The sequence below is a fragment of the Agelaius tricolor genome, unplaced genomic scaffold, assembly GCF_023055355.1.
Source record: "Agelaius tricolor isolate 1412-34295 unplaced genomic scaffold, bAgeTri1.0.p SCAF_19, whole genome shotgun sequence".
NCBI classification, from domain to species: Eukaryota; Metazoa; Chordata; class Aves; order Passeriformes; family Icteridae; genus Agelaius; species Agelaius tricolor.
The window spans coordinates 16,148,941-16,165,872 of NW_027269279.1; the positions used below are offsets into that span (position 1 = coordinate 16,148,941).

Sequence of the window (16,932 nt, forward strand, 5' to 3'; positions counted from 1 at the left end):
AGGCAAGCGCCGCCGCTGCGACCTGTGGGCGGGCGGGGAAGCCCGGATGCCGCTGACCTCGCCGGCGGCCGCGCCGCGGAACCGGGATCGGGGCGCGGGGAGAAGGAGTGAGGAGCGCGTGAGCGGGCGTCCCCCCTGCCGCGCGCGTGGTGTGCGCCGAGGGCGGGGCGGGCGGGGGCGGTGTGTGCGATCACGTGACGGGCGGGCCGCCGCCATTTTGTCCTGCGGAGGCCGTATTTAGGGCGCAGCGCGCGCGCCGCTGCCACTCCCGCCGGGACGGAGCTTCCGCGCCCTGGGCCCCGCCGCCGCCCGTCCTGCGCCCCCACCCCGGCTCCCTCTGCCCCGCCCGCTCCCCCGCCATTTTGTGGCCGAGCATTGCCCGCCGAGGACCGGCGCCGCGGCGGAGCTTTCCGCCTTTCCCCCGCCCTCTCGCGCTCCGACTCTAGCGGCGCCTCGGCCCGGCCCAGCTCGCGCAGCCATGTCCTCCGGCGCAAGCCCCGAGTACGCCTCCTTCTTCGCCGTGATGGGCGCTTCGGCCGCCATGGTCTTCAGCGGTGAGCACCGACCGGCAACGGGAGGGGCCGGGGGGAGGGTGGGGAGGAGGGGGAGCACGGTGTGGGGGAAGCGGCTTCTTTTTCCCCGTCACTCCCCTGCCCCGGCGAGGCGCCCTCGCCGGCAGGGGCTGGGATTCTTGGGGGCGCCCCCCCCCCCCCCCCCCCCACCCTCTCCCCCGTTCCATCCGGGCTCTCGGGGGCAGCGCAGGGTCCGTGCCGGTGACGTCACCGCCGGCGGAGCCCCCGAGGCCACGTGACTGCGGCGGTGCCGCCCGGGCCATCCCCCCCACCCCCTCTTCCTCCGGGCAGCCGCGGGCCGGGGTCCCCCCGGGGCTGCGGACGCGGTGCTGGTGGGGGGTCGTACACCGGCGCCGGCTGCCCGCGGAGTCCCCCGGCTCTGCCTCCACTGGCCTCCGCGGCGGCGGCGCTTCTCCCACTGTGAATCGGACGTGGTGTCTAAGCCATTCCCCGGATAACGCAAGACCGGTTTTTAACGAGATTAAACATAAATGTGCGGTCGTTTGGCGGGCAAGTCGCCTTAGAGACGTTAATGCCTTTGCGGGCGATGGACGGGCTCCTGAGCTACCCCGTGGAACGGGGATGGCAGGGCACGGGGGAAGCCCTGCTCCATGGCCCTCCCTCTGCGTCTCCAGGCAGCGAGCTCAGTGCGGTGTAAATTGGGTCATCCTGCGGCACTGCTCTTCCCACTGAAGGAGCACAGATGTAGGGACCATAAATGCTGGTTTACACCAGAAATACCATCCTTTAATGCATTGTCTCTCAGAGCCTTGTTAAACCTACAGAAGGTGACTGCTGTTCCTGCACAGGGTTTACTGGTCTTTGGTGGGTGCAGACCTGCTGTTCCCTTTTGGATCTAACATGGGGAAGGCTTCAGCTCTTTTTTTCCCAAATGCAGGTATCACAGTAATTGGGAATAAAACAATTAGGAACCAATCTGGCTTTCCTTCCTGAAGGCTTAGCCCATGTCTCCACAGACGTGAACATACTTACTGGTCTTTGGCTCCCTTCTAGTCCTGAATTGGTCGTAGCTCAAGCTGCGTAAGTGCTGTTGAGGTGCTTGGGATCTCATTGTGTTAATATGGCCTCTGGGATGGTGGCTGGGTCTGCAGGATGGATTTTTGGGAAGCTGCTCTTGATTGATGCGTGTGGGAGATGAAATCATGCAAAGAGTCAAGTGGACAGTAAGTTAAAATTAGTGCTTGAGAGGAAGCTGTCTAGCCATGCTGGTGTGGGCACCATGGACTGGTTCCACACCAGCCATGTTTGTGACTTAAATTTTTGATAAAACAAAAGCTTGGTTAGGTGTGTTTAGTCTTGCTTAGTTTGTACATGGTGGTGGGATGCAGATGTTCATGCTGAGGGCAGTCAGTGGCCTGCCACCTTGGATTTCAGACATTGTACTCACACTTGACAGGTAAAAATTTTCTTGAAACTCAACGGTTGAAATGCCGTAGTAGCCAGAGTTGGGACTGCTGACCTACTTGCCTATTGGCTACTGAAGATAATGGAGGAAGAAACTAAGACTTAGTTACTTGTTGGGAAAAAATAGTCAATGGTTCACTGCATTTTGCAAAATGGTCCTAAATACTGAGCTTTCCTTCCAAGGAAGGAGTTGCTGATTTCCTCTTGCAGAATGGATTTTGGAAGCAGAAGAACATGTATGGCTGTATGGCTTTAGACACCATGCTTGTGATGTGTGAGCGTGCCTCAGCTGAAACATCAGTGAGGGATGCAAACTTGAGTCAGCTCTTTAACAGGAGTTTGGAGTGGTGCTGGCGTGTCTGAACCAGCAGAGAAGCCTTTCCTAGAAGCTGCAGCATGACAGCATGGTGCTGTGGGATTGCAAGGGGAAGGAAGGTTTGAGTAGGAGAATGCAAAGTCAGTGCATAAGCTGTATTGATGAAGGTTTGGTGTCTGTTGCATTGCAGCTGTTTTGTGAGAGGTCCTTGATGCAGAATCTGTCTAGTCAATACATCTGAGAACTTAAAAAAACACCAGTCCTGGATTCAATGAGTTCAGAGGTCTATCCTGACCTTAATGATGCTGTAATACCAGCAGGTCTGAGCCATGCAGGTACTCTTGCCAGGGCCAGTGATGTGTTCAGGTGCTGGACAACAGGTTATAGATAGTGCTGATAGGAAATTATTTCTTAGATGTGGCTGTTCAGTGAAGCAGTTTGTATTTTTAAGGCAATATGGCAGAGGTGTCAACAGAGGATAAACTAAAACTTGCAGTGTTATGTAGCTTTTGTAACAGGCATGTTGCATCACAGCATGTTCTGATGGTAGTTGTTAAAAAAACCCCTGATTTTGAAGTAAGGAGCTAAATCTGGACAAGCAGTTAAAAGTCTAAAATTTTCCTGGATCCGTGTTAATTAGTGCAGTGAATCATGTCTGACTCATGCTATAGCTAAAGATCACATTCTTGTGGAGCTTGTAGTTCCAAGATATGTTTCTAGTAAACATGTTCAGGTTCTATACTGTCCAGGCTAGCTTGATGTGAAAACAAGCGACTTGGAGCAGTCCTATGTGCTATGTGAGCACTACTTGCTGATGGTAAATAGATAGCAGAACTTGTTCTGGTCAGCAAGAGACAAGAGCAGGCTGCTGTGACCTTGGCCATCTTTGAGCCTGTCTGGTTATTTGCAGATTACAACTTGTTCTCATTGCTGCAGTTCCTTATTTCCCATGTGTGAAATGTGGTGGGTCAGGTGCTGTTGAGTGATTAAATTATTGTAGCTTTTTCATGTGATTTGAGCACACCAGAATGGACAAGTGTGGTGCTGGGCAGACCTGTCTGGTTCTGTGTGTGCTGGTGCTCTGTGCAAAGCTGTCACAAGTGTGCCCACTGTGCCCTCCATGGTGAGAGGAGTTGTCCTTAGGCCTGAACTCCAGCTGGGCATTCAGTGCCTTCAATACCTGCTGTACTGCCAAGCAGCTGGAAGATTCTTCATGAAGAGAACTTTAGCCACCAGTGTTAAATTAATCCTAATTTAGTGTCTTCTAATTTTTGCTGCAGTGAAATAGTACTTTTGTTTTAAACTAGGGCTTTAGATCTCATAGCAGTTGGTTGGCTTTTAAGGGACCTCCATGGTGAATTAGCTGGCTCAGAACATGTAGTTTGGTGCAGCTGACAGCCCTGCACAGTCTGATTGTGGAAGGCATCATGACTATAAACAGCTTGCATCCTCAAAGGCAAATGGCACCTGTGCTTCCCAAAACACTGTCTGAGAGGTGGGGAGCTGGAACAGGAGAGCCGCTTGCAGGTAAAAATAAGATGGTGGAGTGCAGCTCAAGGTAATTTTCTGCTTCAAATGAGGGTGCTTGTGATGTGGGCAGGTGTGTGAACTACCAGACTGCCTGCAATAGAGATTAGCTTAAGCTTTTGTCCTTTGCAGCAGGTAAAGTAGTGGATGGCTAAGACCTAAGTGCTGTAACAGAAGTGAGGTAGGCGATGTTTCTGCAGCTTGAGAATGAGGGAAGGCGTCTCAACAAGGGCATCGTTTCCTCTCAGTAAATGCCAATCTTGGGAACATCTGAGAATGAGATGGATCATCATTATGAACCATTGGCTCTGCGGAACATGACTTAAGCAGTTATGCTGCAGTTTGTACTTAGGCTTCCTGATGGATCCGATCTGTGTCACCCTGGAGTCACTACACAGCCTGCAGGTGTTTTCCCTGTGGTGGGAACAGCTGCCTCAGGACCTCTTGGTCAGCTTTTTTTCTTCCTAGAACTGGCCTCTTCCATCTCCAGAACATGACTGGTTTTACACAGATGTTGCAAAGTGAACAACATCCCAACCTGACCAGGCTGTTGGGTACTCCTTGAAGCAATGGTTTACAGCACTGTGTGCTTCTTCAGTGAGTGTAACTGGCTGCACTCACTTCCTTCAGACTGTGAATCCTATGAGCCTGAGGCTTTCGGTCAGGCTGCTGTGGCCACAGGAGTGTCTGCTGGGTGCAGGCAGGGGCTGTCCCATGCCACAGCAATGGGGCAGCAGAGCTGTGGGTGCTGCTGAGTGTTAAGCTCCTCTGAGACCTGCTGGTTAGGAAGGGGTCTTGCTAAGTGGTATAACACACTGCTCTGCCAGTCAGTACCTGGAATACACTGATCACCTGGTTTGTGAAATGGGTCGTCTTTAAGGTGTTGTGAGGGAGCCTCTTTGATGATAAAGATATGTAACAAGTGTCTGGATGGACTTTGCTGCTTGCAGGAGGACAAGCCTGTGCTCCATGGCATAAGTGCTTTACCATATTTAAAAAATCAAAGAGCTCTGTGTGCTGTGTCAGACAATCCAGAGTGCCAGTTGAAGCAGTTCATGGACAGTTGGCTGGCAGATCCTTTATTTTCCTTGAACTGCTGCTATTACACCAATGTCTAAAGGAGCTGGTGTTTTTTTAAGTTCTCAGATGTATTGACCCAAGACTAAAAGGCCTGCCAGTCTTGGAGAATTTTTGATAATGCTGTAAGCTGACACTGTTAGCTGCCTTTCATTACATTATGGAAGAACAAAAAGTTATCCCTACTCCTGAAACAGGTGACTCACTACAGGGTTCAGAGCTTACAGCTTCCTGTAGAGCAGCTTCACTGTTTACTCCTCGGGTTTTCATTGGGGAACAGGCTTCAGCCAGTGTGATGAGAATTTGCATAGGCTCCAGTACAGTTCCCCTAAGGAAGCTTGTCTGTTCTGTGCAGCTGCACCTGGGCAGAGCAGCAGGCTTTTTCCAAAAGTATCCATTACTGTAACTTGAGGTGGAGCTGTTGAATGTGGTGGGGTGGGAGGGGGCAGGGCCAACCTGTGGGAAGCAGCCTGTTTCTTTGGAAGTGTCCAGGTTTCTGGTATGGCAAAGCAAGGACTGTACTTCACCTAGATGTCACCTCGAACATTTCTCCAGCCTTTTAAGAACAGCCTGCTCAGGGATAAATAGATATTGGTGAATTGGTGCCTGTCTGCTCCCAGGGAAGCCTGCCTACTGCAGAGGCAGCCCAGTTGATAATGATTAGTTTTAAAAGGCTCCAAATGTAAGTGCTCATCCCAAATGGTCCTTCATGCTTGCTGTGATAGTAACCAGTGGTATCCTAATTGGAAAGCTGGCTTTTATTACTAGCTCACTTCTTGTGCAGGCAAGTTCTGCATGTTAGTGCTCTGCAAATCTCTCACATGCAGTGTGGAAATCTGCTTCACCATGGTGGGACGTGGGAGGAATCCCTGTTTTTGAATGGACCAAACGCTGCTGGAGTGTATGTGGCTGGTTCTGAGCCTGTTTTTGGGCTGAGCCTGTGTGAATATATCAACTGGTGAAACTGGATCTGTGCTACTAGATCTCCTGACTTGGAAGGCTCCTCACAGCCTCTTTCTGTATCAAGGGAGTGACTTGCATCTGATTTAATTGCAAGGTTACTCTTCTTGGTGTGTGACCTGACTGAGCACAGTCACTTGCTGGAGCTGGAAAAGGTTGGTTCTGATGTAGGGACTGCCCTTGATCTGAAGAGCAAAATGCTGGCGGAGCCCTGTGGAAAGCTGTGGCAGTGGCAAGAACACGACCAGTCTTCAGTCTTTGACACTACAGCCTATCTGGCAAGTGTTTGTCTAGTTTATACTTGATCCTGGAGCTGCACAGCCCCACCCCCTCTGCTATCACTTTTAAAGGGACAGATATAGTGAGGTGCCAGGCAGTATATCCTCAGCCCAGAGGGGAGGGCATTTTGCCCCCAGGAGCAGTACATAAATCAACTCTGGGCTGTGAATTCAAGGAGTAAATCAGGTATTTCACAAGGGGGTTAACCTTTGAAACAGGATTACTGGGAGTATGTGGTCTTGAGTGATGTGCATTGCAACTTCTCTGTATTGTAACATCATTGAACTTCTAAATGGCACAATTCCTGGTTAGAGACCAGCATGGATTCTGTCTCTGGTGAACTAGATAGGTGAAGTGCTTTTTGACCTGCCAGGTAAATGTTTTGGCAGGTCTACCTCTTTAAAGGTAGTGTTTGGAGCTTGCTTGGCCTGTATGTTAGAGGTGAGGGAGCTGGATGAGCTGACACAGAAACCCAGAGTCCTGGTGTGTAGGAGAGGTACAGCTCTTGCCCCATTTCCAGTGTCTGCCACAGAGCTCTCCTGAAACTCTGTTTAGCAGGATTTTGGAAAACACATCCTTCCAATCGATCAGGGATATTTAAATGTAGCATATGAGTATATGTGCTTCAGTTGTTTGGAGCTGCTGCAAGGTAGAGGTGAAGGAACATTGTCCAGGGTGTCCATAGCCCAAAACTGAGTGGCTGTGCCACTTAGCGGCATGGTGGGAAGCAGGTATTGTCTTTGCCACCTTCCCTGTAATATTGAGATAATGTCAAAGATGCAAGGACTACTTGCCAGACTAGTAAAGCTGCCTTGTAAGGTGCTGGAGATGTCTCTTGATTGGGGTGGTGGTAAAGGCTTCCTTGGGAGCAGATGTTCCAAGCTCTGAAGCTCTGTGTGGCCACCAGTGGGAGTTCAGTAGAGTTTCAGTGACATCTAAGACTGTCATGTGAAGACTGGTAAACCATAGGCTTTCTTTCAAACTGTATCTAAAATAAGTTCAAGGCATAAGATCTGGCCTCTTCTGGGATTTTAACTGGGAACTGACAAACTCATGCTGCACTGCCCCTCCACAAAAGCTTGAGCAAGCTGACTTTCTTGTAAGTGGGGTTACAAAATCACCTTCTCTAATCCATCACTACATTAATTGGGACACCCTCAAGTAGGCTTCATGCTTTTGGAGGAAGTGATGACTGATAAAACTTTAAATAGTGAACTTCCCTCATAAGCCTCTGCATTTTTTTGAGAGGTTTGTAAAAGACTGTAGACAGGAGAAGTGGTTTCTGCTAAATTCTATACCCAGAGTAGACAGTGGAACCAGGATTCAGGCTTAGTTCCTGCTCTTAGAAGGTGCTTTGTCAACAAAAAGGTTTCCTAGTTCAAGTCAGTGATTTCTTTCTTGAGTTCCTAAGGGCTAGACCCTAAACAGAGCCATCACTGAAATGGCTGATTAAGTCCATGTGCTCATTTCCGGGTTCATCTTATATTTGCAGCTAGAAGTTGCTCCTGGCTCAAGCTTCCTAAGTTGGGTTCTAGTTCCGAGTAGCCCAAAATAGCCCTTTATATCACTTGGTGCCAGTCAAGGTTCAAGAGCTTTGCTAGCACAGAACAAATTGGTAGTTAATGAGACTTTCCCTTCAGGTTTTTATAACTAAAACTGAACTTCCTTCTGAGAATGAACCTTGTGTTAGTGCAGCGGTGCTGCTTGTATGAATGGTGTGGGGTTCTAGTGGCAAGCCAGGAGGATGACTACTCTAAATAGGGGCTTTATGGGAGTGCTGAGTGAGAAGCAGGGAAGCATGTATCCAAATACCTCCCAGCTACTCTTCAGGACAAGGTGCACAATCTCACGCTTTGATACTGGTGTAAGGCAGTGACACATCTTTGTGGAACAAGCAGGTCTCCCTTGGAGAAACCTTCGTTTTCTCTGGGTGGAGCAGAGTAACTATTAGGTCTCAGAACAGTACAAAGACTTTAAATGCCCACAGTTTAAGTATACTCCAGCAGCGTTTTAGAACAGATGCAAGAACATTTTCTTGCCAAAGAGGATTGACCTCTGAGGATGATCTTGATGGTGTCAGAAAAAGAGACTGCCTGCCCTTCCATATGCCTGTCTCTGCTGCTTCAGGGGCTTATTCCTGGCTGGCAGTTGACATGCATATCATCTCTGGGTGATGGTGAATACAGTAGGAAGCTGTGGAGTTCCAGAGTACTCCCCAGTAAGGCTGAAAGGAATGATGTCTTTTCAGGTACTGCAGAATCAAAGAACAATATATTTGAGGAAGTTTTCAAGGCAGAAGTTACTTAGGGATAGTGCTTTGGACTCTTCCAGCAGGTCTCGGGTACAGGTGATAAACCCATCATCCTGTGCAGGTCTCTGCATGCTCAAGTGTTGACAGAGATGATGAGTAAACCTTAGGTGTAAGGTGGTTGTGGTCCTCTATAAACTACAAGCAAAACTCTTCTTTGTGGTTCCAGTGGCTGGATTGACAAGTGTTCAGACCAGAATCCTTCATAGGTGAGGTCACACTCTCCATGTGCCAGAACCTTTCTCCAATGAATGACATGGAGCAGTAATATTTGAGTTGATTTCTATCTCGGTGATAAAGCTGCAATGGCACATTTAACTCCAGGGCCAAAGCATAGGCAAATGGGTTTTGTGGGAGAACGGGCCCCACAAAGGAGATCTGTGCAGCTGAACTCAGTTCAGGTGGCCCAGCTCTCAGCTGTGTTCTGCTGGGGTAAACAGATGTGCTTTGTTGAGCCTTGTAGTGTGGACCCTGGGAGGACACAAACACTGGAGTTCCCCTTGGGACTTTGGATTTTGGCTCCTAAGGAGGGGCATGGATGGCTGCTGGGGGTGTGCCTGCTGTGAAGCTGCACTGGGAAGATGTTCTGCTATCGGTTGTGTTTGAACAGCACTTCTTATTCATTTTTGGAGTAGGACTCTGGGTAGGTCACTTCCTCATCCTTTAAGGGAGTATTCCTGGCTGTCATGTGACTGTGTTAGTTTTTCACAATCCTTCCTTGTGCTGACTTAGCTGTTCTAACTGCAGCCTAGTGAAAGAAATGGTATTTGGGGATATGTGTAATGCATTTTTTTTCTCTTCCAGCCTTGGGAGCTGCATATGGAACAGCAAAGAGTGGCACAGGTATTGCAGCCATGTCTGTCATGAGGCCTGAGCTGATCATGAAGTCCATCATCCCTGTGGTCATGGCGGGTATTATAGCGATCTACGGCCTTGTAGTGGCAGTGCTCATTGCCAATGCCCTCTCGCCTGAAATCACGCTATTCAAGTAAGTTGCTGCATCTGGCAGTTCTGTTTCAGACTGTCCTGTCACTGTTTGATGCTCTCTGTGGGGGTGGTTTTGGCTCAAGGCCCCTGGAAGGGCTGGCAGTGCTAAATGTGCTTGGCTAGGCTTTGGAGCATGGGCTGGATTCCAGCTGTCCTGTCAGATGCCTCAGCCCCAGTGGAGTTGGCTGTACTGGCTGTCACAGATCAATTGGGCATCCCACTGCTCATGTGGTGGGGCTGTGGCTTGAAAGAAGCCATGTACAGGCAGCACTGGGAGAGGAGGCAAAGCTTGTGTCATGATGCCAGACTCCAGACCTGGATGCACAGGTGTTTCCAAAACTGTCTAAATAGATCTGCTGTTGCCTGGGAGATGCAAGTAAATAATTAATATTGCTTTTGCTGTGGTAAGTCAATCCTTGAGCTATACATCAGGCCTCTAGCAGCTACAGTCTGAAACTTAGTCTGCTCTTGGCTTCTGAAAACAGCTGGAACTGGTGTGATTGAGCCCTCTTGGAATTAAACAATGCTGCTGAAGTGACAAACAATCCTGCTGTGTTGCTGTAGAGGCTGTACCTATGAGCAGTGTGCTTGGCCTAACAAGACATGGTCTAAAACAGCAGATACAAATAGTCCTTTGCAATTACCAGGTGAGCAGACACTGATAGGGACTGCTCCACAGGATGCTCTCCTTGGAAAACCAGACCATTCCTGCCCAGCTTCTGTTGTGCAAGACACCTAAATGTGCTGTGGCTGAAGGTTGGAGATGAGCAGCTACTAACAGGCTGCAAAGTACTGTGGAACAGGCATTGCTGCAAGTGCTATTCTGACAGCATACTGAGCCTGCTGGTGGCCAGATGAACCCAGTAACTCAGTTTTGTGTATGAGCCACGATGTTCACATCAGGTGAAGATCCTTCACTGCTGCTTATCTTTTTAAGTATCAGAGTTAGGAGTGTCAGTAAGCATTGCTTTGAGACTCATTGGGCTTGTTGAGAGAGTTAGGGGCTTAAGACTGGGTGTCTTGTTCCTTGCCACTGAAATTCTTCCATCTCTGTCCCACAGGAGCTTCCTTCAGCTGGGTGCTGGCTTGAGCGTGGGTCTCAGCGGTCTGGCTGCTGGCTTTGCCATTGGTATCGTGGGCGATGCAGGTGTCCGGGGCACAGCACAGCAGCCCAGGTTATTTGTGGGGATGATCCTCATTTTGATCTTTGCTGAAGTCTTGGGTCTCTATGGCCTCATTGTTGCCCTTATCCTCTCCACGAAGTAAATGTTGCAGTATGATGTAAAGAGATGTAACAAATCTACGTTTAACAAAAAAAAAGCTCCAGAATGAAAATGGTTTCTCCAATGTGTACAGTTGTCCCAATTTGGTAGTTGATCTCTTGTAAATGCGCAATATATGTTAGTGACTCGTCTGTCCTGTGTGTACTTCAATATTAACTTGGATGGGTTGCTCCAGGCCTGCTGCATGGCTTGGGGTGGCCCGTGTGCAATTTTCCACCCATTGCTGTTAGTATTTTATGTATAAATATGAACTAGAAATGTAATTTTTTCTCTTCACTGGATGTTTATTTATAAAAGACTTGACATGTTCATACATCTATGGAGCAAGGATTTTCAATTTCCCATGCTATATATATTAATCTTATATATAGGTAGATTACACTGTGGGGTAAATTGTAAGTGCAGAGAATTCCTTGGATGTAATTTTGATTCTAAAGATTGCTGTAGTGTCCTGGTATTGGAGTATGAGAATTTTGTGTTTTATTACAGCAATTGTCCGAAACACTCCCGTGTTTCAATAGTAACTGCGTATGCTCCGGCATCAGTCGTGCACCCAGTGTTGGGTTACAAACTTCTACCATGTTTCCAAATAAAACTTCCTCACTACATTGCTGTAATGAGTCCCTGGCTCTGATTTCCAGCTGTTGCTGCTCCTTTGGGAAGTGGGTGAGGTTTCTTGAGGCAGGCAGGTTCCTGAAGTGACTGGGCAGCATGCCAATGATGCTGCCAGCTCTGCCACAGCTTTCCCTTTCTCCTGGGCTGTGGCAGTGTGGTTCCCAGCTGCTGCCATGGGCCATATTTGTGGTGAGCAGGGATGCAGGGCTGTGCTCACCCTGATCACACCTGGCTCGGTGTGGTGCTCTGTAACCAGGGGTCAGGGAGCTGCAGCCTGCGCCAAGGGCCAGGGAGAGAGGGTGCAGGCTGCAGCCTGTGACCAGTAGAGGAGCTGCCTTGTCAGGAAACAAGCAGCCTGTCCTTGTGCTGCCCCTGCAGAAGCTGAGCTGCTTGGAAGCTGTACTGTGAATAGTAATTGCTTCTGAAGTACCTCAACAATAGTCTCATCAACAAAATGGCTTCAGTCAAGAATTTGTATTTTTATCTTATAAATCACAGGACCATTTGAGCTGGGAGATTCTGGTGCTGCAGCTGCTGAGTGCCTGGAGCATCTTCCTCTGGCCTGCTAAGTACTGCTAAGCTTATATGGGAAATAGTGTTGGACCTTTTCAGTGGTAAAGCCAAAATGTTACTACTCAGACACCTTGGTACTAGCAGTGCCGTTGTCATCAAACCGGGCTGATGTATTTGGAGGGATGTTTCACGTGGTTGGGAATGAAAATACATATGTGTGTTTCACCAAGGTACCTGTCCAGTGAGTGGTGCAAGTACTGTGAAGAGCTGTGGCCAGAACATAAGGAATTCACTGAAGCTGTTCGGAGCTTCTAACCTGGCAAGGGTGGTGCCCAGCCCAGGCCTGGTGCCACTGTGTGCACCTTCTGCGCGTTCAGGAGACTATAGCTATGAGCTGGTTGGCCCATCAGGGTCAGCAATAATTATTAACAAAGAATGGGCTTATTTTTTGCTGTTTGCTAGAACACTGATCTCTGTGCAGTCACCTCTCAGTGGGCTGGTTTTGCTTGGACAGTGCTTTGCTTTGTGGCAGTGTGCGATGGTGGTGGGGCTGTACAAAGGTGTAAGCTGACTGAAGGAAAATCCTGCATGCCTGCTGAAGCAGTGGCTGGTAGAAGGAGAAATTCCCGATCTGAATGGTTTCAATCATTCCTTTCATCAGCAAAAGTAGACTAAACCTCTGAATTAGGCTTTCCCCAGGGGGTCATAAATGTTTATGGAATCTGTAGTTTAATTGTCTCTCACTGACTGCAGAGGGGGCTTTCCTGGTGCAGTGTGACATCTTGCAGCTGAGGGGTGAATCCCAATCCCAGGCTCTGGAGAGGATGCTGCATCCAGCTTGCAGTTCTGCTGAGAGGAATTGAATTTGGCAAGTCAAATTGTGTGAAAGGATAGGAGAGGGCCCTGTCTGCGGTTGCAAATATGCTTAACATTTGGTTCTAGCTTCTGTAAGGGGACCCTACTGCCAGTCTTGTATTTAAGAGAGCAGGCAAGTGCTCTCATCTCCAAAAGCAATAAGCAATTGAAAGGCCCCCAGTTCTAAGGTACCTTAAGGTCCCTTGTAAGTTGGTGACATCATGCAGAGGCAGTTAATAGGACCAGAACCAGTGCAGGGAAAATCCTTTCCAATGGCATTTTGCTTCATGCCTTAGAACTGAAACCTTAGTCATTAATATACCCATGCAAGAAGAACAGAGCTGGGGTGAGCATGAATTGGGGAAGGATCGCTTTGTGCCAAGTACCTGCAAATACACCAAGAGTCAGATTAACATTAGTCTGTAGTGCCTCAGCCATGACATGTGACGCTCTGAATCCTCTGTGATGACTCCCAACTGAAAACTCCGATTTCCAGTCCTTTTCTGGTACTATTGCATCAGCACATTTCTCAAGTGACTCGCGGCATTAAGAAGATGAGGGACCTTTGGGGTTTTTGAAATTCTTTTACTGCCAGGAGCATGGCAGATCAGAGGGCAATCCCAGCTGGCAGGGATTGACTCAGTGGTTGGTTTGGAGGAGGGGAAAGGGGGTGGCTGTGCCGGCATAGCCATGGTGCTTTTGTGTTCCGTGCGTGGCTGGGAGCACTGCAGTGAGTCAGCCCTGCAGAGAGGAGAGGAGAGGAGTGGGGCCTCTGCAGCAGCACCACAGGGACAGGGCCATCCGCAGTCAGTGCAGGCTCTGGGAGGTTCAGGACCAGATGCCAGAGCTGCCAGCACAGACAATGCCTCCACAGAACCTGCTGACCTTGTTCTTTGTTAACCCTTCCACACTTGTTTTTTTTTTTGGTTTTTTTTTTTTTTTTTTTTTTTTTTGTTGTTTTTTTTTCCAAAGGCGGCAATTTTTGTTTTCACTGCTGTTGGAGAAGCATTTTTCAGTACCAGCCTTTTATCTCTGACTGCTCAGAGATCGGCTTTCCTGGGGAGATCTGGCTTACAGAGAAGCGTAGTAACCTGGAAAGGAAAAGCTTTGGAGAAATAAAAGACCTTGTTATGAGAGACTGATCCCAGAAACTAAGTTGCTGTTTGTAATTACAGAGTAACAGCAGAGCTAATGACTACAGCTCTCAGTAAACCTTGTTTCCTTCCCAGGCTGGCCACGGGATACTGATTGTAGGGCATTCTGATGTTTCCAGCCGGCTGTACTGTCCAAACCATCACTGTGCTCAGGTGAGAGTTACTCATCTCTGATGCACAGGACTTGCAACCTCTGGCCTTAGTTTTACAGCTATTAACTATCTTTTTCTCTTGACATGATTAAATTAAACCCAGAGCACATCTTTGCAATTCCACTTGCCCTGAAGTGAGAATTTTCTGTTTCACGGTCAAAGGATTTTTCCCAAAATGTTTCTCCATTTTTGTTCCTGTTAAAGCTAATAAATGCTGTTATTTTTTCTTCAGTGAGCTCCTGACAGACACAGCTTTGCAACTTCTATCAGTGGTTTTCAGCCAAGCTGGTTCTTGTGTCACAACACAAAAGTACACAGGGAAAAATCCTGCCTTGACCTTATAGTATTTAGGGGCCGAGGCTTTTGGCACCCACACTGTACCCACAAGGTACCTACTGACCCCTGACAGCTCTCTCAGACCTGAGACCTGAGAGAGCACAAGCTGGGCAGGATGCAGCTCCTGGAGGACTGGTGGCTTGTCTTTCCCATTTTCCTTTTGCTGAGGGACAAGCTGCCCTCAACGCAGGATCAGGTTTGGCTCTTCAGGATTCATCAAGGGGATACCAGGGACTGTGTAAGTTCCAGAGCCTTTTCTGGCACTTTGAACTGCCCTGTCTGTGCTGTTACAGCTGTGCTTTCTTCCTTTGCCTTTGGCAGAGGGGAAAAGGGTGACTTGAGTGGCAGAGAGTGAATTCAGCCACCCTCTTCTAATGGCTGTCTGCATGAGGTAGGCTAAGGACAAATCTTGGGAAATCATGTATATTCCCGAGACTGGCAGTTTGTTCTAAGCAGCCTCCATGGCTCCTGTGTGCCTTGGGACAATTTCTTACACATCTTTGTGAATGCCTGTGATAATCAGAAGACAAGGCCATATTTCAACAGCCCCTCATGCAGCAGCAGTGCTGGCCCCTGCCCCGCCCCTGCAGCTGCTCCATATGCTCCCCAGATCTTCCCAAGTGTGCAGGTACAACTGCTCTTGCTGCCAGGCGGTGAACCTGATTTGGGAATTGAGCCAGATTAAAAATAACTCAATCTGAAGAAAAAAACCCCACGTTTGCTAAAGAAAATGCAAGCAAAACTACAGTCTGTGATTCCTTCCACCTGTTACTGGGGCAGTGGAGAGAAAGAATATGGAATTATTAAGGGAGTGTGCAGTATTGGCGATGCAAGACAGGGCTAATTTAATGCTGAGAAGTAAAAGGAGAACATCCAAAGGATTAAGACTTTAGCAGAACATGCCATAAGCTGGGCTGGATGATATACCTGCAGCCTCCAGGAGCAGATGCCCGTTGCTTGGCACAGGCTGTTTGCTTCTCCCAGCAGCGCAGACAGGAGGTCTCAGCACTCTAATCCAGGCTTGGGACTGGCAGCCTGAGGATCTGTGTGGCTGAAGGGTTCTGAGGTGAAGCTCTGTCACTGCTCCAGGTGGGCTCAAAGGCAGGATATTTATGGTGGGTGTTCCTATCTCTGCAGTCGGTATTTGCCTTTACCTCAGCATCTCTTCCACTGCCAGCTCAAGTTACTGTCATAGCCCTGTCAGCTTGTGTGTTCCTAGGGAAGGGACCTGTTTTGGCCACAGGCAGTTTGGGTGCTATACATGCCTTCTGACGTCCAAATTCGATTTAGCAGCTTGGATGGGCCCTTTCTTCTTCACAGACAGATAAGCAGGGCTGAGAGCTGTTTTTAGAATTCATCTTCTCAGCTTCTGATTTTGAGGTCTCCTCATCTCCACCTGTATGAAGCTAAAAATCCTTCCCAGCAATACAGTGCTGGGTGCCCCAGATCTGCATAATTTCATGAGGAAAACCTTAGAGCTCATCCAGTTCCACCCCCTGCCATGGGTAGGGACACTTTCCACTATCCCAGGTTGCTCCAAGCCCTGTCAATCCTGGCCTTGAATACTTCCAGGGATCCAGGGGCAGCCACAGCTTCTCTGGGCACCCTGTGCCAGGGCCTCAGCACCCTCCCAGGGAACAATTCCATCCCAATATCCCATCTAACCCTGCCCTCTGATAGTGGAAGCCATTGCCCTTGTCCTGCCCCTCCAGGCCCCTGTCTACAGTTCCTCCCCAGGTCTCCTGGAGCCCTTTTAGGTCCTGGAAGGGGCTCCATGGAGCCTTGTCTTCTTCAGGTGAACCCCCCCAGCTCTCTCAGCCTGGCTCTAGAGCAGAGGGGTTCAGCTTTTGGAGCATCTCTGTGGCCTGAAACAATTCTTAGCCTCAAATTCCCAAAACAGTGCTGCACAGTTTTCCCAGCCTCAAACAGCATCATTCCCATCTCTTTCAGGCCCCTTTCCCAGCATCCTGCTGACAACAGGAGTAGCTTGTAGCGTGGATAAGCACTGACATCATGGAATGATAAGCATGGCTCAAAACCTAATAAAAATCCAATTCCAGGCCAGACAGGGATATTACATTCATACACAATTACATCCCTCATCACTTTTCTTTCCTAGGAGAGATTCATCAGCAGTACCAGAGCCTACATCACTTGGGTGGAACCATGTCTTGTCAGCTTCCCTTGGGGCTAGTGGGCCCAGGGTGTCACAATGGGGATCTTGGGATGGAGGTCTCAGGATGGGTTCTCACAAGACGTCTCACAATGGAGATTGAGACCTCCCTCAATGGAGATTGAGATCCCTCCCTAGGATGGGGATCTCCGGATGGAGTCTCACGATGGATGGGGTGTCAGCATGGCTTCACGATGGGGTCTCATGACGGGGGTTCAGGATGGGGTCTCACGATGGGATCTCCTGACGAGGGTTCAGGATAGAGTCTCACGATGGGATCTCATGACGGGGGTTCAGGATGGGGTCTCACGAGGAGCGTTTCCGCCGCCGCCCTTCTCAAGATGGCAGCGCCCTTCTCGTGATGGCGGCTCTCCGGGGCCGGTCACGTGCCGCAGGGCGG

The 16,932-nt window shown here is 49.2% G+C and overlaps 1 protein-coding gene and 1 long non-coding RNA gene across 3 annotated transcripts; one reads left to right on the top strand and one right to left on the bottom strand.

Moving 5' to 3' along the window:
• Nucleotides 1–198: 198 nt before the first annotated feature.
• On the top strand, nucleotides 199–11,342 carry ATP6V0C (ATPase H+ transporting V0 subunit c). Its single transcript, XM_071444595.1, has 3 exons — nucleotides 199–554; nucleotides 9,269–9,452; nucleotides 10,513–11,342. The coding sequence occupies exons 1-3, from the start codon at nucleotides 479–481 to the stop codon at nucleotides 10,715–10,717; spliced, it is 465 nt and encodes a 154-aa protein (XP_071300696.1). The 5' UTR covers nucleotides 199–478; the 3' UTR covers nucleotides 10,718–11,342.
• On the bottom strand, nucleotides 11,186–16,911 carry LOC139598331 (uncharacterized). Of its 2 annotated transcripts, XR_011681853.1 has the most exons (3): nucleotides 15,287–16,911; nucleotides 13,104–15,018; nucleotides 11,186–12,711 (listed from the first exon to the last, which is right to left on the bottom strand). It is a non-coding gene; the product is annotated as an uncharacterized lncRNA (long non-coding RNA). The 2 variants fall into 2 exon arrangements; XR_011681852.1 differs by having other exon boundaries at nucleotides 11,186–15,018.
• Between the last annotated feature and the right edge of the window lie 21 nt (nucleotides 16,912–16,932).